Source organism: Nannobrachium achirus, assembly GCF_963921795.1.
Source record: "Nannobrachium achirus genome assembly, chromosome: 4".
NCBI classification, from domain to species: domain Eukaryota; kingdom Metazoa; phylum Chordata; class Actinopteri; order Myctophiformes; family Myctophidae; genus Nannobrachium; species Nannobrachium achirus.
Genome location: NC_137813.1, coordinates 23,949,693 through 23,973,784, shown reverse-complemented (window position 1 = coordinate 23,973,784; position 24,092 = coordinate 23,949,693). Strand labels below are relative to the sequence as shown.

At 42.9% G+C, this 24,092-nt stretch overlaps 1 protein-coding gene across 1 annotated transcript; it reads right to left on the bottom strand.

Annotated features, from left to right (window-relative positions):
* Nucleotides 1–1,296: 1,296 nt before the first annotated feature.
* On the bottom strand, nt 1,297–23,499 carry evplb (envoplakin b; the record flags this gene model as incomplete). Its single annotated transcript, XM_080723161.1, has 22 exons — nt 1,297–4,890; nt 5,020–5,112; nt 6,097–6,222; nt 6,330–6,413; nt 6,565–6,715; nt 6,849–7,039; nt 7,520–7,658; nt 8,270–8,448; nt 8,887–9,059; nt 9,900–9,997; nt 10,874–11,028; nt 11,164–11,310; nt 11,455–11,565; nt 11,878–11,973; nt 12,892–12,999; nt 15,968–16,129; nt 16,967–16,993; nt 17,836–17,967; nt 19,432–19,555; nt 20,104–20,258; nt 21,031–21,130; nt 23,453–23,499. The coding sequence occupies 22 exons, from the start codon at nt 23,497–23,499 to the stop codon at nt 1,297–1,299; spliced, it is 6,192 nt and encodes a 2,063-aa protein (XP_080579287.1).
* Nucleotides 23,500–24,092: the final 593 nt, after the last annotated feature.

Genomic DNA, 24,092 nt, shown 5'->3' with positions numbered 1-24,092 from the left:
ATTCAGGGAAAGAATTATGATTTTTAACAAGTTCAAGTTTTTATCATTCTCATCAAAACATTAAATTAATTAACTAATAAATAGTATTTTTAAACTGTCAGTCATGCTACATGTAGGCCTACATAAAACACAACATGAAAAGTATGAAAAATCAACATACCTTTTAGGATTTGAGTTTGAGGAAGTCACTTGACCAAGGTGAGATTAAAGCTGATTCTTCTCATGAAAGTATATTATTTTAAGCTTGTTTAAAGGAATTAAATTGATTGATTGACGCACATCCCCCTACACTCAGGAACCAATGCCACTTACAGACCAATTTGTGTATACATGCGACCTGACGGTCGCTTATCTCCCGATTAGGGAGTCGCTTACTGGTTCCAGTTAGTGCAGCTGTGAGACAAAGTGTCAGGCATGACACAATGCAGATCCTGACAGAAGAGATCAACTTCAAAAAGAAATGGAGATGGAGGCAGAAACTGGAGGACAGTTCAGAAACCTGCATACCATATCATGATGAGGAATCCAAGCTAATAGAAACGGCAGGCTTTCTATTCCTTGGAATAGCATGCTATAATGGAAGCCATTGTTCCCATGTTCATAAATATATATTTTTTGTTTTTAAACAAAAGAGGTTTGAAATATTTTACTTCATGCACAATCAATCTAGAATAAGAACGTTTCTATGGACTCAGGCTAGGAGCTGTCAAGTGTGTCCTTTCAACTCTGTAGAACGTTATTATGTATTCATTTGCAGTATTAATAATGTTCACAACCTCATCACAATACTGTACATGCCCGAACACATGTATCTTTATACAATCCAATACCCCTCAATACCTAGACCATATTAACCACATTAACCCTGATGTCCTTATGATGGGAAGAAAAGAAGAGCTTATGTGATTCAATAAGATATAACATGCACCTTGTGCAGAAGTACTACCAGATAGGAAGAAGGAACTACTGAACTATTGGCATACATTTGCTTTTGCAAGAGGACATTAAAGCACCATGTAAGGATTGTAGAGTTTATTGAGTGCCTATCACAAAACAGTGTTTATTGTGCATTTTCAACAAAATGCAGAAAAAAACAATAAACATTCAAATCAAGATAAAAACATAACCTTTTGTTGGGCCTATACCTGTATCTCCTGATCACAGATTGAGACAGAATAGATGAACATTTACAGTGTGTAACCAAAACAAAACAAACATTTCAAGGATATATGTAAACATTTACTTAATTTCTTTGTCACAGTCATCTTTTAACACCTGGTATTAAACTGCGCATGCCTAAACTTGACTGTGAGAGGCGCTAAAGCGATAGTTGGAGTAAGACGGAGCATCCGTGGCGTCAGTGGAGGCCACGGGGAGCAGTAAAAGCCCCGTTGAGACATCCCTCTTGCAGCGATCCATCGCCTGTTTGTAGGACATCTTCTCTTTAGTGATGGGGTCCACCAGGTGTTTTGTGTGGGTCGACTGATCTTGGAGCTCTTCAGCTGTTGTGCTGTCAATCACCTTGGTTATGACAGCTTCTTGGACACTCAGGCGGCCGGCTCGGGAGGGATCGACCATCCCACCGGTCAGGTACTGGGCTTCCATTAACCTTTTGGCACTGTCAAGAGGAATCCAGCCTTTTTCTGCTGCCTGCCCCACAGAGAGACGCTCCTTAGTGACAGGATCCTCCACTCCTGTGAAAGCTTTCTGGGCGTTCAGGAGCTTATACAGGTGGCTCGCATCAATGAGACCATGCTCTGCTGCCTTGTGAACAGACAATTTGTCCTTTTTGGCAAGATCAACGATGCCTCCCGTGGCCGCCTGTGCCTCCAGGAGCTTTAGGGCTGTGTCGAGTTCGATGAGTTTGCGGGTGAGGGCACTTCTTACAGACATGCGGCTGTCAGTGGTGGTGTCATAAACACCAGAGATTGGGAAGAATTCTTCGCCTCCGTTCAGGGTGGTCAAACTGCCACTATTACGACGATTGAGGTTAGTCAAACTACCACTATTGAGGCGATTGAGGCTGGGGTATGAGGACCTCAGTGACGAGGGCATTGAGTTCAGAGGTGAGGTTGGGCTGGCTCTGGTGGGGGACATTGGAGTGGCTCTGATGGGTGACATTGGATTTGTTCTGGTGGGCGACATTGGAGTGGCTCTGGTGGGTGACATTGGGTTCTTGATTGGAGGAATGTGAGGCTTCGGTCCGGAATCCCCAGCAACCAAGAGAGCTAATTCAGAAATGGGCATTTTCCCCTCCTTGTAGCACTGCAAGTCATACTGAGTTAGGCGACCTTCCTTTAGAGCATCCTTGACAGAGAACTGTTTCCCACTCTTGCGATCCTGCAGAATGGAGGTCTCTCCATCTGGTCCCATTGAAGAAATCTCCTCCCAGTCACACTCCAACTTCTGAAGGTTAATGTACTGGTTGCGGTCAATCAAGCCCTGTAGGTAGGCATCATAGGGAGACATGTCCTTGCCAGTCTCTGGGTCCAGGATGGTGATCTTTGTCGAGAGGTTGGTCTCTCTGGTCTGAGTCTCGGAGTGATCTTCCTTTTGCAAGCTGCTCTGTAGTTCAGCAATGAGGATCTCCTTTTGGTGTATCTTGTCCTTTTCACTCAGGATTTGTTTCTCCAGACTCTGCGTCTCTGTCCCCATCTTGACACTCTTCTGACGGTTCAATTGGTTCCTCTCACTCATCAGCTTAGACTGTTGCTGGAATGTTACATTGATGTTCTGCCTCTCAGACTCCAGTGTTTTAAGCTCTTGAAGGAGCTTTCCCTTTTCTTTCTGAAGGGCATCTCGATTGGATGTATGTGCAGTCCCCTCTTGAGATGTGGAGGCCTGAGATGTCTGCAGGCGGATCATTTTAGTGTTGATGTTAGCAATTTCATCTTCCTGGTCCCTTCTGAGATTCTTCTCATGAGTCACTTGTTCTCTGAGATGGTCCCTCTCCGCCTCGACTTCTGGATCTTTCTCCACACGAACAACTTCTTTGTAAACAACTTTCTCACCAGACTTTTCTTTTAGCAAAATATCTAGCTTGATCTTCAGGTTGCGAATTTCTCTTTCTAAGCGACAAATATTGGTGCCCTCAGTCTCCATGCCAGTGCGTAATTCCTCGGTTAATTTCTCCAGCTTGGGGTCCCTCTCTACTTTAAGGACCTCTTCAACAACAATCCTCTCTTCAATGGGAGGTGGTGCATTTTCCAACTCAAGAATACGAGACTTGATCTGCCTGAGCTCTACTTCTACTTGAATCTTTTTGTGGCGGTCATCTATCTGTGCAAGGGTTCTCTCTTTTTCCTCAACCAGGCCTCTGAGCTGCCTCACTTCTAAGTCTAGCTTTCGACGGGCTTTAAGTTCATCATCCATAGTCTTGTTCAACGTCTCATGCTCCAGGAACTGCTTGGGGTCCTTTTCAAGACGTAGTACTTCTTGGACTACAATTTTCTCTTCTGGCTTCTGCCTCTCAAGGATGATGTACTGATTCTGAAGGTCAAAGACAGCTTCCTCCACTTTGCGCCGTTCCTGAACCTCCTCTCTGACATTTCTCCTAAGTCTGTCAGCCTCTTTTTCCAGTAAGGGATCGTTCTCATATTTGATCAGCTCCTTGGTTACCAGCTTCATCTCCACCTTGGATTTTTCAGCCTTCAATTCATCTCTCTCTTTACGTAGGTGGTTCAACAGCTCTAGAGTTGTATCACAGTTGACCTGCAGGCGGGAGAGTTGGTTCTTGAGCTTCTGCAATTCTCTGAGGACCTCTGGGCTTTTCTCTTGTTTGATCACTTCCTGGGTCACCTCCTTGTACTCCACTTTGGGTTTCTGAGAACGCAGGGTGTTCAGATCCACCATCACTTTGTTAATTTCTTTGTCTAGGTCTGCACGGTTTCGGCCGGAATCCTGCAGCTCTTTCTTCAGCCGCACCAGCTCCACTTCCGTCTCAGGGTCGACTCTGTAAATCTCATTAATGATCTCCTTGATATCCACTTTAGGCATACGTTTGTCAACCTCGCCATAACGTAGCTGAAGAGTGGTGAGGTCCTTCATCAAGATGACAATCTCATCTTTCTCTTCCTCCATGGAGAGGCGGAGTTTCTTTGACTCTTCAAGTAGCTGTGGATCCTGCTCTACTTTCTTCACTACTTTGGTGACAATTTTGGGTTGGATGGTGGGAATGACTCTCTCCAATGTGTTTATGTGGCTCCTTTTGCTAAAGATTTCATCATTGAGTGCCTTGCATTGGGACTCTTCATCGGCAATGTCATTCTGGAAAGAAAGCACAGCTTTAAACATCTCTGGATCCTTCTCAAGTCTCACCACTTCCTTCTTCACCACCGTCTCCTTGATCTTTGGTTTCTGTTGTGCCAGAACTGTGATCTCTGTCTTCATTTGGACCGTCTCTGTATCTCTCGTTTGGAGCTCCTGTCTTATCTTGTGCATCTCATCCTTGATCCTCGTGGCTTCTTTGTCAAGCTTTGGGTCTCTTTCATACTCGGTCAACACCTTTGTCACCAGCTTGGGCTCGATTTTTGTCAGCTCAGTTTGCAGCTTGATGATCGTCTCATTGATAAGCTCCATCTCTGAATGGGTTCCTGATCGCTTCACAGCCTCATCTTTGATCCTCTTCTTCAAGGACTCAAGTTCAACCTCCAGCTTTGGATCACGGTAGTACTGCACCACCTCCTTCTCCTCCAACCTCTCCACCCCTCTCCTACTCTTCAGGGACATGAATCTCTTCCTGTATGTGTTCAGGTCATTCTCAGCATGTGTGCGCCTGGTGATCTCCTCTTTAAGTTCTTTCTTCAGATGATCAGACTCCTCCAAGCTCTTCTGCTGACTTTGCAGCTGCTGTTGTTGTCTAACAACCACCTGGCTAACTTGCTCTTCATTCTGTTCAATGAATGGAAAAAGATCAAGGAGGGCTTTAGAGGTTAATCTCCTTCATTAAATGTTGAATGCCACATATCCAGTAGTCCCAGTGATGGGTAAAAATCTTGATTATATGGTATTATATCCTACCCTGGCCATGACGCCCTTAGCCATTCCCATCTGGCTGAGTAGTTGATCATTCTCTGCTGACACCTCAGAATAAAGTTTCAGAAGTTCTTTCTCCTGCAATAGAGCAAAAGCATCCCAAGAACAAATATCAGAAATCCTGCATTATAAAATCTTAACATTAATTCTATCTTTTATATCTGACATGTTACCTTTGAACACGAGATGTGTAAGAAAACTAAAAGGACTGTGGCAATCATGCTCATGAGTCATGACTAATACTAACTAACTTCTTTATGTCACTTGATGTTCAACATCTCACCACCATTATGCTAATATTGTTCACTTCGCTAACTCTGCTTTTTCTGTTTCCCAGGCTGTTGTGTAATTACACTGCTGTGGCGCAAACATGGAGCAAGGAATTCATTTGAAAATGCTGTTTAAATTGGGTTCGGTTTATGGGTTAACCCTAACCCTAACTAACCCTAACCTTAGCCACGCCCATGTGTGACGGTAGGTAACAAGGGTGTGCTACACGACAGCCTGGAACAGAAGCACAGAGTGAGCGAAGTGAACAATATTATAGCGCAGTGATTCTCAAACCTTTTTAGGCCGTGACCCCAAAAACAAACATATTTGAACTGGGGACCCCCACCCTGACAAGCACTTGGAATTGTAGGTATTACATTTAATGTGACTCGGTTCCACAGATAAATATTGTGAAAATAGCCGATCTACATGCTCACAACGCCTCGCGCCTCGCGCCTCGTTCGCCTCTTGCTAACTTGACGTTTGTCCAGTTTGGTCTTGAAAGTCCTTAAATTGTCACTTTATAAATGTGAGGATACCCTGTATACATTTATTCTCTGTGTTGGTTTGTTTACCGTTGAGTGAGAAAATAAATGACATTAAGCTTATCATCTGGGGACCCCACAAAATAATTTGGGTACCCCACTTGAGGTACCGACCCCAAGTTTGAGAACCACTGTTGAGAATAGCGATGAGACATCAGTGGTTACCATGAGTCATGAGCATGGCTGCCACAGTCCTGTCACACCTTGTGTGTGTATATATATATATATAAGCTGATCTCAGCCATACCTTTTTCTGTACAGCATCAGCCATGGTTGGAATGTAACGTTTCTTGGGGTTTGGTTCTTCCTCATTATCCTCATCATCATCCTCCTTCAGAGTGGCACGGTACTTGTTTGATTTGGCCTCATACTCCTGAAAGCACAAAAATAGACCTTCAGCAGCGGAATTGACAACAAAGCATTTACAGTTGAATATAATATTGTACAGGATATTGGGAGTGCCTTTCACTCTGAACTCACATTCAGGACGTTCTGTAAGTCACGGGAAAGATGCTTGACTCTGTCTAAGTCCTCGGATTTTCTCTTGATGTCCTCCATCACTCTCTAAACCGGGGACATAATTAAGTACATCGTGATGAAACCAATGAGCCTAATGATTCGAGCCTAATCAGTTATAAAATAACCGTCTCTTGGGTTATTTCATCCCTATCAATCAGGGATGAATTTCTATAAACAAATAAATATTTACACATACCTTCTGAGAGTTCTGCTTGGTGGTTATCTGAGCTATGCTGTCAGTGGGTTTGATCTTATTGTTGGGCAGATTGCCCAGGAAGAAATTCAATGACTGGACAGCACTCTGGAATCCTTGATTTTTATTGGCTGCTTCTTGAGCAAGAGTAGATCTGGAACGGAAAACAACAAGATAAAACCCTACACCATTTATCCAGTACAAATGAATACACATGGTTGCTGCATTTGCAATGACTATACATTATATCAGTACTATTTACTAATGATAATGATTTGAGGTCTCACCTGTCCTGCAGCTGATTGCTAATGTTAGCATAGCGGTTCTTCAGGAGCTTAACTTCTTTCTCCTGGTGATGGATGTCAGGACAGTATTCATTAAAGTTCTTCTGCAGGGAGTTGCACGCCTGCTCTGTCAGCTCCAGGTCTCTGCCCAGTTTCTTTATGTCATCCTGCTTTGAGGCAGCATCCTTCATCAGCTGTGTGAGGGATTAAGGACACACAGATGACATTAATAAAAGTAAAGACATGATGGTAACAATTCATGTTTGATCATTCTATCATTAATCACTGGAATGAGAATCAGAAATGCGTAAGCAATACAATACACAGGAAAATCCTCAGTTTTAATTTAACTTGAGAGTGTACAAATGTAACCAAATGAATCCTGCAATTTGGTTCTCAGAGTTACAAGTGGATCAATTGTACCGTCTACTTCTTCGTGTGACCTCTGCTCTGTCTGAACCTGAACCTGATTGGCTAAGAGAGACAGTTAACCACTTGGACCCCAGCATGCCTATTATGGGAAGAATATTCAGCAAAGATAGAGTTTACAAGCTCACAACGCGCCAGGTTGCGACGTGTTGTGAGCTTGTAGATCGGCGGTTTGGGGCGAAGTGATTTTGATGTATACGGAAAAAAGAGGACCAAGAAGTACAGTTTAACTAAGAATAGCGCACCAGTAGCTGCTGATTGCGTGTCTGGAGGGCATTGGGTGTGTCAGGGATGGCACCATCCTTCGCCAACTGCTCCTCAAACCCTGAGACGACATCCTCCACCTTCTGAATCTGCTTGTTTAGGAACATGGACGCTGTTGCCCTTGTAGACGAAAGAGAAAAAATAAACATATAAATACAATTAATCTATGCAAGTGTGCGAGACAACTTATTTTATTTTTTCGTTGTTCTGTCCATTGTAAGCAAGTGTTACTACAGTGGTTCTCAACCTTTTTTAGGCCTCGACCCCCAAAATAATCATATTTGAACTGGGGACCCCCCCCCCACCCTGACGAGCACTAAGAGTTGAGGAATTACATTCAATAACATATATTACGGTTCTATTGTGAAAATAGCAGATCTACATGCTCACAACGCCTCACAACGCGAGGTGTTGTGAGCATGTAGATCGGCTATTTTCAATATCTTCCTCTAATATTTGACAATTTGGCCAATGTTTAATTTGTCATTTTAGAGGTATTAAAAAGTCCTTAAATTGTCACTTTAGAAATGGGCAGATACCCTCTATACACCTTTTTTTTTTGTTTACTGTTGAGTGAAAAAACTATTTTTCACATTAAGTTAACCATCTGGGGACCCCCCCAAAATAATTTGCCTGGGGGTCCTGACCCACAGGTTGAGAACCACTGATCTACTAGACCTAGCTACAAAAACTGCATTGAACATCAAATCGTTAAAGTTTGATTGTGTTACTTTTTGTTATAAAGTTCACAGAGGCTGTTGATGTCATCAAACTTGCTGTTGGCAGCGCTGAGTTTGCAGGGCAGGCTGGACGCGGTGGGCCCTAGTGGTGTCTTGGCCAGGATGGGCTCCATCTCTCTCTGGACTGCTGACTTCTCAGCCTCCAGACTCCTCACTGCCAGAGTGCTTTTCTGGAGGGCAAAGCACATGACAACTCTAACCCTGGATTCAATGTTATAATACAGCCTCGCTTTACTTATCATTGCAGATATGTCAGAGATGGCAAGAGTCACCGTTTGAATGAGCTAAAATTAGGTGATAATAAGACGATAAAACAGAGTATTCTTTGTTATTAAGGCTAATTTATACTTACTCTTGCGATGGTGCCCCGTGCCAAAATATAAATGCACAGTTACAGTACATTACATAGGCTACTATATTCAAAAGAATCTTTTTACATTTGAAAACATGTGAAATGAGACATTCTGCATAATGAGCACTTTCTAATTTAGGTACTTAATACTTATCAAGTATATTTTGACACAGATACTTTTGTACTTTTACATTGTATTTCTACATTGCAGTATTGATAAGGTTTGAGTACTTTTTCCACCACTGGCTTCACTAACCTCATGCTCTTTGAGCCTGTTGGCCAGGTCCTGTGTGGGGTCACGGCGGTCCAGTGGGGCCCTCAGACTGCCCTGGATCTCTCGCTCACTTTGCTCCAGGTCTTTCTTTATTCTGTCCAGCTTGGTGGACAGCGTGGCAGCTTTGGGGTCCTCTGGAGCGCTGGCTACAGCAACTATGGAAGGACAGAGGCAACCATTTAGAGTACAAATGGTGGTAAACCACCTGGTTTTTCATTTTCAAAATTTTAGACAAAACCAGGTGGGATCAAAACCAAACAACTCTGATTGCATTATAAAGGGGAAATTGGAGTATTTCCTGGTCCCTGGGGGAGGGGAAATTACTTTTATTGTTTCACCCAGCAGATATGCCTGGGATCAATAGTATTTTTGGGTTTCTGATCCGGTCTGGAGCGGAAACAACTTTAATAGTTTTCACGTAATTTAATTTGTAGTCATCAGGTGGCCGGAAACACAGACCGGAACCAGTGGTGCCGTCCACCTCCAAAATGATTCCGGCCTAGACAGTTTAAAATTGGTTTGAATTGGTATAATCGGTTTGTTTCTTTTGGTATAATAATCATTAGGTATGTTCATATTTTATTCTAACTCGTAGTGTGACTAGTGAGAATAAACACATTGATTTGCATTATTTGGGGGACAATAAACAATGTGATGCCAATCGGAACCAACCACAGTTTTTTCTTCTTTTTTTTCATCTAAACCGGATCACACGGCTCGGTTTAGAACCAATACCAGGCACGTCTGGTGATGTGAGGCTACCCAGCAGAAGGCTGCTCAGATGACTCAGATGAGGACACAGGGGTGGCTGTCAGGGGTTAAGGTCTTACTAAGTCTTACTCAGGGACACTTTAACCAATAGACTGGGTGAGCCGAGGGTCAGATAGGCGACGTTCAGATTCCCAGACGGCTTCTCTACACACTCAGCTATGGTCGCTGCCCCATTATAATGCTGCTGTGAGTTGAGTCAGGTAAAAGCTGTGTTCTCCTCTTACCCGCTGTCTGGGGGCGAATCTTCTCCACACTGGGAGTCCTGAGGGAAGCCATGAGGTCTGCTCTCCGCTTCTTCAGGTCTGCCAGGTCACTGCCCAGACTAAAGAAATAAATACATTAATTACAGCTCACTGCAGTTGAATCATCTGTCCATAGTAAAGATATATCTGTTTTGAAACTGAGTTTATTAGTTGAGCCGTGAAGCATTTGTGATATCATTGTAATGAGGCTTTACATCTGTATGTCACTCTGCCCAGTGACTCAATAATACACTGTAAGGCCTAGGCCAGACGGAGCTGGATATTTCAGATAAATATCTAGGTCCACACGACAAAGATATCTAGGTCTAAAATAATCTGAGTCCCTAGACCTCCACTAGGGGGACAAGCACACACACAGTAAAGTCTTCAGTGATAGCCGGGTTCCCTGTCTACACGGATCCAGTGAATCGGATATTTTTCAATGTCTCCACTTATTTATCCGGTTTTAAAAATATTCAGCTTTGCGGCCAAAATATCCAGCTTTGTGTGGCTGCAAGCCACAACCGCACAAAAACATGTCTAGCAAATGTCTAGCTTCAGAAATATCCAGCTCCGTGTAGCCGGCACCTAAATCAGGGCTCTTCAACAGGGGGTCGGGGACCCCTAGGGGGTCCTCAGAGTTACTACAGGGGGACCGCCAAATCTTTGTGATAGGATCATTCTTTTAAATTAACAAATTGAACCCTTGCATCCCTATTCTGAGGAGAACTTTAGCCAAAAATAGCAGATCTACAAGCTTGTAGATCGTCTATTTTCTTCTTTTTTTATATATATTATTTATCCCACGGTTTTTCTGCAAATAGTTTTGGTGTAGAGGTAAAAAAGAGCAGACCAAGTACAGAGTGAAAGGTCAAGTTAACTAAAAACACAAATCCAACATAGACTGATGACAGTGCATGGGAGATCATGATCAAATGATCAAATGATGAACAAACCTGTTCACTTTCTCCAGAGCCTCCTCATCAGGCGGTGGGATGACGAAGCAGGCTCCAGGCAGGGTTTTGATCTTCCCACTGCTCGTCTTCACCTCCCAGTTCTTATTGTCTGAGTTAGACTTAAGAACCAGCTCACTGCCACGACTCACTGAGTCCTACAGTTGGAAAGGGGACCAAAGTTGCCAAACATCAAGCATTTATTATTTTTTATTAAAAAAATACATGTGTGTGCGTGCGTGCGTGCGTGCGTGCATGCGTGCGTGCATGCGTGCGTGTGTCTCCATCCCTACCTCCTCATCTGCCCATTCACACAGAGACAGCACAGTGGTGGGTTTGGACGGCTGGGTTCGTCTCAGTTTGAGAGGGGCTACAGAGGCACTCAGCTCCTTCAGAGCAGCCAGGCGCTGATCATTCCTCTGTATTGCTGGTTCATCTGCCTGCAGTCACACAGTGTTAACCAATTATTCATTGGCTCGCGAACTTAAAGGGCCACTGCAGATGTTTAACCTATATTGTTCTATTTCAAGGAGGACTTCATAATGCATATTCGATCCTGGACTGTGCGGAAAATGGCATCTCACCTCCAGTGCCATCAGGATTTCGGGGTTGCTCTTGTTGGCAAGAGATTTGGGGTCCAGAGTAGAGTTGAGTCTTTGCAAGGACTCAGACAAGGTCTCTGCATCAAGCTGGAACTGTGGTGAACAAAAGCGGATTGTAACAATGGTTGTCTTTTCTGGCAGACTGTCAAGAAATGGATTAACTATTAAGCTCTCTAACATCTTAAAACAGTCGCAATAATAAAACCGAAACTATCCCACACAGAAAATGAGTGAGTGTAGTTATATTAGTGCACACAGAAAAACAGGAAACTATACTTCGACCGTTCCATCTGGATAAGCAAGAGTGAGATGGTGAAACCCCTTTTATAAATTGAATTATTTTAGCTAGTAATACAAACTCAATTCAAACAGTCCCCAGTACAATATATATATTGAGGCAGCTACCTTTGTGTAGTCCTCTACATTCTCCAGGTGAGTCTCCTGGGCAATGCACAGGTTGAGGAAACTTTGCCATTCTTGCTGCAAGGCGTCTTTGTGAACCTGACAAACGACAGTGAGAGGATGTGAGGAGAACTGTTTCACAGCACTGCAATACCTGCTGTTGTTTGAATCAATTATTTTCAATTTGATTCGGTTAATTCGATTTGATTCAATTTCGTTCAATTCAATTCCGTTTAGACAAGTTTCAAGCAATTCAGTTCATCACAGTTGATTATTTGATCTTCAACCACACACTCCAATCTATTGATTATATTACATGGTATATGGTTATATGGTTATGGTTAGTGGTGTAATAAAAATGTTCTTAAAGCACAAAAACTAAAAGTATTCATTTTGCAGAATGTCTCAAATGTATAGCTCATGTGAAGCATTGTGAGCTTGTAGAACGGCTATTTTCAAATGGCCAAAACCTAATACTGTAGGCTGAAGTGGTTAATGTATGTTTTGTAATAATAATCAATCTACAAAGTAACTATAGTAACTAAAGTTTTAAAATAATCACAGTGGAGTAAAAGTACAATATTTGCCTCTGAGATGTACAGTAGTGGAGTAGAAGTAAAAAATAACTGAAAATTGGAAATACTCCAGTAAAATAAAAATAACTCAAAATTGTACTCAAGTACAGTACTTGAGTACACATACTTAGTTACTTTCCACCACTGGTTCTATTACCGTTGCTGTCGGATGGAAACCTTGTATGTCCAAAACTGTTCCTTTTTTTATTATTATTTCAAAAACAAGTTAAAATTGTGAAAACACCTGATCTGCAACGCCTCGCACCACGAGGCGTTGTGTGCTTGTAGAACTGCTTTTTTCACTACTTTTGTGTGCAACACTCTTGTATGACAAAGTAGGGCTTTAATTTATGAAAGAACATATTATTTAGAAACTTGGAGATACGTGGTTTCTGCTTGACAGTGACGTTATATTCTCAGAGAGAGAGAGAGGTGTTAGTACCCGTATGGTGGAGAATCCAGGGTGGTTCATCTCCATGAGATTGGCTCCCTCCTCCTGCAGCTGGTTGGTCTCTTCCTCATGAGTCAACAGACCACTGTTCTTGAATTTCTGAATGAAAACCAACAAAAAAACATGAAACGCTGATTTGTACAAATATAATGAAACAAAGATCATTTTGGTAACACTTTACTTAAAGGTGTGGTCTATAATGCATTGTAATCGTGTTTATAATGCATTATAAAGCGCTTATCCTGTTTCCGTGAGAATTTACTGTAGCATTATTTGCGGGACACTTCCGGTTAACAGCAGACATACAAGCTCACGTCGCGTCGCAGATGCAACCGTTGTGAGCTTGTAGATCACTCTCGGCTGCGGCGCCGGAAGCTGCCTGCACATTCTGCGCAATGCACGATGGGATGTTGGAAAGTTGTGGATAAGGCATTATGACACTCAATATGTGGCAACATTGCTTGTTCAGGTTGGGACTGCTCTACATGTAAAGTGTCTGATTTGAATTGAATTGAATTGAATTGTAAAATGTTTATAACATAGTATAACTTAACTCATCTACTGCCATTTTGAATATGCCTTCTTTGGGATCTCCCCGCCAGAAGTCTCCATAGACTTCCATGTAATGTATAGTGCACAGATCATGCACGCCCATGCACAGATCATGCACCATGTTTGTGCAGTTTGTTCACAGCTTTCAAACAAAAAAATCCGATTGGAAATCCGTTCAGGCATTTTTGAGATAATAGCCATTATGTTTTACATGTTATGTAAGCAAAGATGGCTGCCCTGTATGAAAGATGGGGTTGTATGGGGGTGGAACATGCAAAATCGCGATTGAAATCATGTTCACTAGATTTAATGGGGTCCAAAAATATTTTTTCAAAAAAAAAAAGAAAAAGAAAAGAAACTTTTTTTTTTTTTTTCAAACTCGTCAAACTCGTCATAAGCAGAGTGGACACATAACTATAACTCGTCAAACTAGTCATAAGCAGTGGATGTGCTGATCATAATGCATTATAAGCTCAGTGGAACAGCACATTATAACTACCTTATCTGTAGATGGTTATAAAGTCTCTTTGTTATAAATTGTTATGCTTAATTATTAATATTTACTAGAAGCTGGGCCGCCCTTCGGGCGGCCCAGCGTCTAGTCGGCGACCTGGCCAACTCGGAACAATGTAAATAGGGAATGAATGCCCCGCCCTTTAATGCAAACCCCATTATACCTGTTTTCATAGGACCTGTTTTGACCATCTGTCTGCCTGTGTCCATTTATGCCCATACATGGAGATATCTGTATCTGTCTGTCTGTCGGCATCCATTTTATGTCCATATAGAGATCACTGCAGTTATAGGGTCCATTATATGCCCATATATGGAGATATCTGTCTATCTGCGTCCATTTTATGCCCATATATGGAGATCTCTGTATCTGTCTGTCTGTGTCCCTTTTATGCCCGTATATGGAGAACTTTGTGATTCTGCGTCCATTGTATGCCCATATATGCCATATATGAAGATATCTGTTTATCTGCGTCCATTTTATGCCCATATATGAGATCTCTGTCGCTTTTTCAAACAGATGGTCAAAACGGGTCCTATGACAATAGGTATAATGGGGTTTGCATTAAAGGGGGAACTGGCACTGTGTCTGCAACACAGTCGGAGGCACAGACAGATACAGAGATCTCCATAATGGGAATAAAGGGACACAGACAAACAGATGGAGGAGGAGACAAACTTAATGCAAACCCCATTATACCTGTTGTCATAGGACCCGTTTTGACCATCTGTTTGCCTGTGTCCATTTATGCCCATATATGGAGATATCTGTATCTGTCTGTCTGCGTCCACTTTATGCCCATATATGGAGATCTTTGACCATCTGTTTGCCTGTGTCCATTTATGCCCATATATGGAGATATCTGTATCTGTCTGTCTGCATCCATTTTATGCCCATATATGGAGATCTATGCAGACACAGTGTCAGTTCCGGAAAATCCTGATGTCAGACATCAGAATCCGAACCTTTCGCGCTGGTTATAGAAAATCGTGTATCGGGTCGGGTCGAGGCCGAGCACTGCACTACCTGCTGCTCAGCTCCGCATACGGGCATTCATTTTATTCCCATATATGGAGAATGCGCGTGCCGGTGGGACGAACGGTTCTCGAGATACGCGGATTACATACATACATACACACTCACAGAGATTTTTTGTTGACTCATGTGGCGTACGTGATGTCAGAGCCTTTTATGAGGTGATGTCACAAATCTCACAATGAGTCAGCGCTTGCACCGATTTCAGTTCTCAGTCTTATGCCCATATACGGAGATATCTGTCGGGTCGAGGCAAGATGCCCATATATGGAGTTCTCAGTATACAGAGATATCTGTCGGGTCTAGGGTCTGTGTCCCTTTTATGCCTATATACGGAGATATCTGTCTATATGCCCATATACTGTATGGAGATCTCTGTATCTGCCCATATGCCCATATATGGAGTTCTCAGTCTTATGCCCATATACGGAGATATCTGTCGGGTCGAGGCAAGGCCCGGCACTGCAGTGATGTCACAATGAGTCAGCGCTTGCGCCCGGCACTGCAGTGATGTCACAATGACCGATTTTGCGCCGATTTCCTCCGGAACAGCCTGATGTCAACAATCAGCCCCGCATAAGGAGATTCCGAACGTTTCGCGCCGGTTAGGGAAAACCGCGTGTCGGGTCGGGTCGAGGCCCGGCACTGCACTCCGTGCCGCGGCGGGGAGCGCGCGTGCCGAATCTAAAGCCGGTGGGACGAACGGTTCTCGAGATACGCGGATTACAAACACACACGCAGAGACTTCTCGCATTTATAGATAGATAACAAGTGTTATGAAGCATTGTAAATGCATTATAATGATTATAACTCTAGCTTTTTGGTCCTTTAAGTTTTTAGTTTTTTTGTTTAAGAAAACTTTTCAGGGTCAAAAGCAATATTTCCAAATATATATTTTTGGGATATTTCTATTTAAACAATTTGAAAGATGTTTGTTTTTATCATTATGATTATCATCTACACCACCTCATACTCCATGCGGACGCTTGGGGGATTGATCATGTGGTCACTCCAGTCTCTCTTGAGGACCCTGTCCTGTTGTTCCGTCAGGTAGGCCAGCTCCTTAGTGCAGCTCTGCATGTATTCATACATAGACGCCAAGGACCTGCGCCTCCACTGGCAGCTTTCCTACAAACAGACACACAGGTAATGGTTTAGACCAGTGGTTCTCAAATTGGACCCCACCGGGAGGACGTAGAGCCTTCGTCCTACTCCTCCCGCCCAACACTCCCCGCTGACAGGTGCCGCCCCAACCCGTAGGAGCATGTGCAATGATCAATATCACCCTCGCCGCCCAGCTTCCCTTCCCCGAACACGGGCCAGTTGTGTGTGCGTAGACTACAAGTGTGTAGTCCTCGCATGACAAAGCCAGACGCACAGCAGTGGATTCGAACCCATAACCTCTGTGGTGGTGGGCAGGGACTACCACTGCACCACCCAAGCGTTATGAGTACTCTCTCAGAGTTGTGGAGCTCCTTGATATTAAAAATCTTGAGAACCACTGGTTTAGTCTACCATTATCATGAGACAGAACATGAGACTGCAGTGATTCTGTGCTGCAGTTGTGAAACATTAGCCTGACCTGAATTGACATTTCGTTTCACTCCATTATTAGCCTGACACTCAGCCTGAATTGACATTTTGTTTCACTCCATTATTAGCCTGACACTCAGCCTGAATTGACATTTTGTTTCACTCCATTATTAGCCTGACACTCAGCCTGAATTGACATTTTGTTTCACTCCATTATTAGCCTGACACTCAGCCTGAATTGACATTTTGTTTCACTCCATTATTAGCCTGACACTCAGCCTGAATTGACATTTCGTTTCACTCCATTATTCAAACAAAATGTTAAAGGGGTGGCTAGCGATTCAGGGTCTGAACAAGGCTAGTGAAACATCACTGTATATGGAACAAACACACGTTTTTAAGCTTCATGATTAACACACACAATCAACTCACCAGGAGTTTGGCGTATTTGTCTTTGACCTGCGGACAAAGAGACAGAAAGTTATGTTTAGTCAATCATGTCTGATCATAATTAATTCATTTTAGGAATAGAAACACATTTTCGTGCAGATAGTATTCATGATCCTGTTTCTACATTCTGACAGGGCATGTGTGTGTGTGTGTGTGTGTGTGTGTGTGTGTGTGTGTGTGTGTGTGTGTGTGTGTGTGTGTGTGTGTGTGTGTGTGTGTGTGCGTGTGTGGGTGTGGGTGTGTGTGTGGGTGTGGGTGTGGGTGGGGGGCATTTAGATAGGAGAGTAACCTCATTTTTAGAGGTACAGAAAAAGGTATCTGTGGGCAGAGAGATTGCAACACAGGTCTCCAGCAGGAATCATACTTGGTAAGAAGAATCAAGAAGGACAATGTTGATGTTGCAAATGTGAGGATTGGATTGGATTATTATTATTATTGTTCAATTCATTAAATGCACCTTCACAGTAAACAAAAATGCAGAGTGTGGTATTGTGTTGTTGCAAAGTGAAAATTGTGTGTTTCTTCTAAGATCTTCGTGATGAAGGTCTGAAATGACCGAAACATCTCGAATAGCCTAAACCAATTAAATATTAGTTGCGTAATTTCCAGGATAAAAAAAAACTTCCTTTTGCAGCAATCCTTTTATCATTAACCTGAACCAGACTGAGATAGAGGTGCAAACACCAGTTCACCTCTTTTCATGGTATTATGTTGTTGGGCTGTAACTGTCCATTATCTTCTTAGCAATCTATCGATTAGATTTGATCAAATAATCCATAAGATTTTTTCCCCCATCGAATCAACATGAATAATAAATAAATACTCCCCCCCCTACCCCCCCCCCCCCCCACCTGTGCTGTAGTGCTGCCGGGGTCCAGGTGGGAGCTGTAGGCCTCCATCTCCTGGTGGAAGATGTTGTGAGCAGCAATCTGCTTCTCCACATCAGACACGTTGGGCCCGTATTCCTCGTCCTCTAGCTGCTTCTGCAGGGACACACGTTAAACACCAAACATGAACAGTTGAAACCCGAAGAACACATACAGTAAGTACACCACTGGCCTGGAATGAGACGATTCCACTGGTGCATTTTCATTTTTATTTTTTGCCCTTGCCGGATTTGGGTCTGGCCTAGTATTGGTCTGGTCTTACCAATTGTGTCATTATTTTAACCCGCCCCTTGGAGGCCAAATGGGGATTGCTCGTTGCAGCTTGAAACCCCACGTAAACGCTCTATTCTTGAGTGAAAATGTGAAAAGGACCTGAGTTGCAACTGTACTTTGTCTGCTCTTGTTTCCTTCTACATTGGATCTCTTCACCAGAAATAGCAGATCTATAATCACACAAAGCTTGCTCTTAAAACACTGGTGGTTTCACTGGTTAGTATCAAACTAGCTCTTACCCGTTCAAAGATATGAGCTCCGAAATGATGTGCAGTGGGTGGGTTATGGGATGTGCACTGTGCACACAGTATATGAGGGATGGAAAGTAACTTTAACTGGTGCTTGCACGATAATATGTAGGAGCATCAATGTAAGAAATACCCGTTTCGTTTAATGGCTACAGAGATACTGTGTACCGATCTGCATGATTTTTGGACAAAATCTGTAACAGGGCCAGACAAACAACCCCCCCCGGCCCACCCGCCTGCACACACACACACACACACACACACACACACACACACACACACACACACACACACACACACACACACACACACACACACACACACACACACAGAGCAGGTTAAACATGTTGCCTCATGCTAGATGCAGAATAGATATGCCTCAAGCTAGATGCAGAATAGATATAGATACACCATAAAAATGCTAATATACAGCATATGATTTGTGAAAGTGACAAACGGGCTTCACAGTTATGTCAGGTGTGTTCATATGCTAATGGTGATGCGATTTCAGATCAATTGCTCCAGCCACTGAGGAGAAACGCTGTGACAGACAGACACTCACTCAGACAGACAGACAGACAGACAGACAGACAGACAGACAGACACTCAGACAGACAGACATTTGGAAAATTATATGTTTGATGTGGTTTGATATTGCACTTATGAGCCTGAGGCAGTACTACTCGTCAACCAGCAGGTGTCATACCCGACACTGTCTTGATGAAAGCGTATATAAAAACACACACACACACACACACACACACACACACACACACACACACACACACACACACACACACACACACACACACACACACACACACACACACACAAAATATTATATATAATACACACACACAATATATAATATTGCATTTATTTTTAATTATGTATTCACGCTCTACCATACAGAAAAAAACAAAGGTAAACATAGGTTAAATTAACATGCATTTAGTTTGCAGCTTTAAATGAAACCATGCACCGACGTTACAAACATATTCCTACAGGAGCATCCATGAGGCTGTGTCAGCACACTGACCTGTTTTTCATCCAGGATCTGAGCCCAGTCAATCCGAGGAGTCAGATCCACCTCCTGCACCTGTTCGTATAGGTTGCGGTACGCCACACAGTCCTTAGCCCAGCGGTCATGAAGGTTACTCACACTGAGAGAGAGAGAGAGAGGCAGTGTGTGAAGTGTTTGTTAAGTCTATGTCATTATGTCAGTTTATGTACACAGTATGTATCTGTGTTTTTATGTATGTGTATGTCCACATGCATTATACATGTGCATATGCATATTACACAAATAGTTTCAAAACTTGTTGCACCTGTTTATCGATTTTAATGCTTTTTAGACTAGTCTTGCAGAAGTCAGGGTTAGGGTTAGACTGCACTGCACTGCATGTTAACTGGATATTCACTCGATTGTAGCGTGCGATTGTTTTATAGTATTTGTCTGTTTGTATTGTTTGTTAATTATTGTAACCATGTTCATGCTGTTCTGTTGGCTCACTATACGTAAAAAAGATTTTCATCTCAATGAGACATTAATCGGGATAAAAAAGGATATGATTGATTGATTGATTGATTGATTGATTGATTGATTGATTGATTGATTGATGGACTGTATGACTGACTGACCGACCGACCAACCGACCGGATGGGTGTTAGCATACTCTCACAGTTCCATGCTATTGTAAAATGAACTCACTCCTTCTCGATCTCGCCCGCCTGTGGATGCTGCAGCTTCCTGACCCTGTCCACGTCCATGAAGAGCTGCTTCAACAAGCCCTCAGCCTCCCCCAGGTTGTCTGCATTCTCCTTCTGGTGAACGAAGGGTTGTCCCTGCTTCTCTTTCTCTGTGTCCTGGAGTCCACAGAACCAGCACAGATGGAAAAAAAGAACTTGACCAATTAAGACCTGAGGCTGATTCCACAAATGTCTTCTAAATCCTTCTAAGGTTTTTGAAGAAAAAAAAAACATATGTTTCTATATCAGTGGTTTCTCTAACATTTTCTTGTCAAGGACCCTGAAAATGATATGTACTTGGCCACCGACCCCATCTCAAAATATTGTCCCAGGGACCCCCGAAAGCAAAGATGTGAGTTACAAATGTTTGCTTTAAAATATTATGCTGTATATATTCAAAGATTTGCACAAATCTACAAGCTCATATCGCGGCACTCTGTGCTGCGCTGTATGAGCTTGTATATCTTCTATTTTTGAATAGCTTAAGTATAAAATAATGGTTAAAGTGGTTAAAATCTGAATCAAGTCACAGAGATGCTTTCCAGGTCAAAGGATCTTTGAAGAATATTTACAATTATCAAATATACACTTGGACAACTTAGAGTAGATTAGTATTGATAGAATAGAAACTGTATTATCCACACATGGAATTAGCTTTTGGTTTTACAGTGGTAGATGATAACCATCCCCAGGACTCTGTTTGCTAGTTAGTATTTTCCTATGCACCAAACGTTGCAGAGATGCTTGGGGCTCAATGCGGTTAAAAGAGACAAAATAATAAACATTATTACACATTACCATGCACATAGACAACATGTGCATCCAGTCCGTGAACATAACTTCACACTTGAATTGTATGTAAGCTAGCCTAGTTATACAGGCAACTTACCAAGTTCATAAGGTCCTCTGATCGTAGAATATTCTTCTCTACCTGGTCTGCATTCGACTGCATACGAGCAATCGCCATGGCCAGGTCAGAGGCCTGGCTCCTAAAGAGACAGAGATAAGGTCATGACACCTCTATAATGACAGAGCCTTATTCAGTCTCACACATGAGAGACTGTATGCATGTACAATTATGTGGTCAGTGACTCAGTGCATCTGGACATCAAAGGACTTAAATATACCTCAGGAAGAACGCCACATGGTAATTGTTAGTGTTGAGGCCGCTGAGACAAAACCCATTCAGTGTGCAGGTGAACAAAGATGATTCATTCACCTTTCCTGCACTACGTTAAGTTGGCACTTAACGCTCATGTGTCAGTGGTAATTGGTGGCTTCGACAACGAACCTGGGCACATTCGCACGGCTATTGTTTCATTTCTGCTCCACAAAGCCACTTCCCGAGACACACCCCAGATCACTAGTAGGTGACAGATCATTGGGGAGCGCCCATACCATCAACTTGTGGTCAGGAATGCTGTCAGTGACTCACACATCTCCACTCCCATTCATTCATCTCTAATCAAGAGAATGTTCAACCCAGCATGGGCAATAAAAACCTTAGGCTGACATGATACGTTGTGGAAGTGTAGGATGATAAGGTTAAGGTTATACTGTGCACATTTCTCAGTGTATTTCTCTTAATTCAGACAAGCTCTTATCTTTACTGCACCCCCCCCCCCCCACACACACACACACATACACACGCACACACACACACTGGTAGGCCCCAAAGCTTGGCAAAGTCCAAAATACAGGACAATTGGTGAACTTAATGTTGAATGGTCAATGGTCAAGCCCATTAGTATGGCACAGTCCAAAGTGTAATAATAATGTACCCTTTTTTTACTCTTTCGGTGGATGAATGTACAACAGCCTTGCAAAGCAAGCGCAACGGTGCCGTTTCCTGCAAAACGCAGCAGAACCAGTTTTAGAACTAAACTGACATTAACAAGAGTGATGTGTGGAATGTGTGACATGGCAGACTGTTCAAGTGACCTGTAGTTGACAGTGCGGTGCGTGTAAGTATGTCGATTATATAAACAAGCAAAGCTGCAGGGGATCATGTCTGGCCACACCTTAAACTGAGTGGCAGTTATGGATGAAGATGTCCCACGGGGTGACTGACAGCTATACTAAAAGACACAGAGGCACTGGGAAAGACTCCAGTTTGCCATCAGTCAGTGTAAAAATGGAATGGTAAATATTATGACCTCTAACCGTGCAATACAGTATTGTAAGTGTGTGTGTGTGTGTGTGTGTGTGTGTGTGTGTGTGTGTGTGTGTGTGTGTGTGTGTGTGTGTGTGACTATCAAGCATGGTGCTCAACAGCTAATTCATGGCAATGCAATGCATTCTATTCAAAACATTGTTTTTCTCTCCAGCATGAGGATGGCAGAATCCAACACACTGTGACTATAAGCAGTGTGTCTTGTGTCTGTGTGTTATGGTTCTCTGCAGTGCTAAATTAAAGTGTAACATAAAACTATTGTTGGTCTGTCAGCTTAATTAATCAGAGCAGTGCTCTATGGAACGCCATGACAGGAATGTCTCTACTGGATCAATACACTTAGGATGTCACACCCCTTAAACAAAGATGAAACAGTTGTTTGAGTCGTTGCAAAAGGGAGGCAAGACAAGAAGCAGAATATATATATATATTTTCCTGACACACTTAAGTCATTGTCTCATTAAGACATTATTGACAGGAGAGAAACTAATGGAATGGAGTATATCACAAATGTCCATTCATTTTCAGCATTTCCTGTTTATACAGCTGCGTGAGTCAATTTGAATGTAACTTCTGCTGACGTGACTTTGCTTGCAAGACAACGTCCCAGCTCACATACAGTACAGGAGATCAGCTGTCCATATGGACAACTGTGAATCAGGACAATAACAGCTCTTTCCTACACAAACACACACACACACACACACACACACACACACACACACACACACACACACACACACACACACACACACACACACACACACACACACACACACACAAAAGGAATTCCTTCAAACACGCATGTCCATGTGGAGGTGAACCAGATTCCAGCCAAATCCTCTTGAGACAGGATGCAGCACAAGATAGGACAGAAGATAGGAGAAGACAAGAGACAGAAGACAAGAGATAGAATACAACAACAGAGGTGTAAACACACAACACAACACAGCACACACAGCACACACACACACGCACACGCACACACACACGCACGCACGCACACACACACACACAAACACACAAACTGGTCAAACTTACTTGCTGATTTTAACAGAACTTAATTCCTTTTTCTTTGACATCCTGGGAGACCTTGTGTGTGTGTGTGCACGCTGTGCAAGCCTCTAAGTCCCTGTACAGCACTGGCAGATCCTTTCCTCCTTTCTCCTCTCCTCCTCCTGTCATTTAAGGAGCGTTCACCTGGCTGCCTAGGCTCCTCCCAGTCCAGCAGGAACAGGTGTGTCGTCATTGGAGGCTAGCGGACCGGGCAGACCTGTTCCTCAGTCACCACTGCACTGCCGCCTCCTCTGTTCTGCTCCTTGCCACTCTTTCACTCTCACTCTGTGTCCCACTGTGTTGTCCTTGACTACCTTGCACGCTGTCCGTTTGACAGATGTGCACTCACTCCACTACAAGTCAGAGGAGGGCTAAGTTTATTGTATTCAGTATTGCTTGTTTAATATTACTATTAATATTATTATTATAATACCTTATTGAAAGTATAACGCCTTGAGATGTATCCTCCTCCTGGTCCTTAACACAAAACTACAGAGAATACAATAGACCGGTGGTTCTCAAACTTGGGGTCGGGACCCCAAGTGGGGTCCCAAAATTATTTAGTGGGTTAGTATGCAGATCGGCTATTTTCACAATATTTATCTGGAACTGAGTCACATTAAATATAATACGTACAATTCCAAGTGCTTGTCAGGGTAGGGGTCCCCAGTTCAAATATGTTTATTTTGGGGGTCACGGCCTAAAAAGGTTTGAGAACCCCT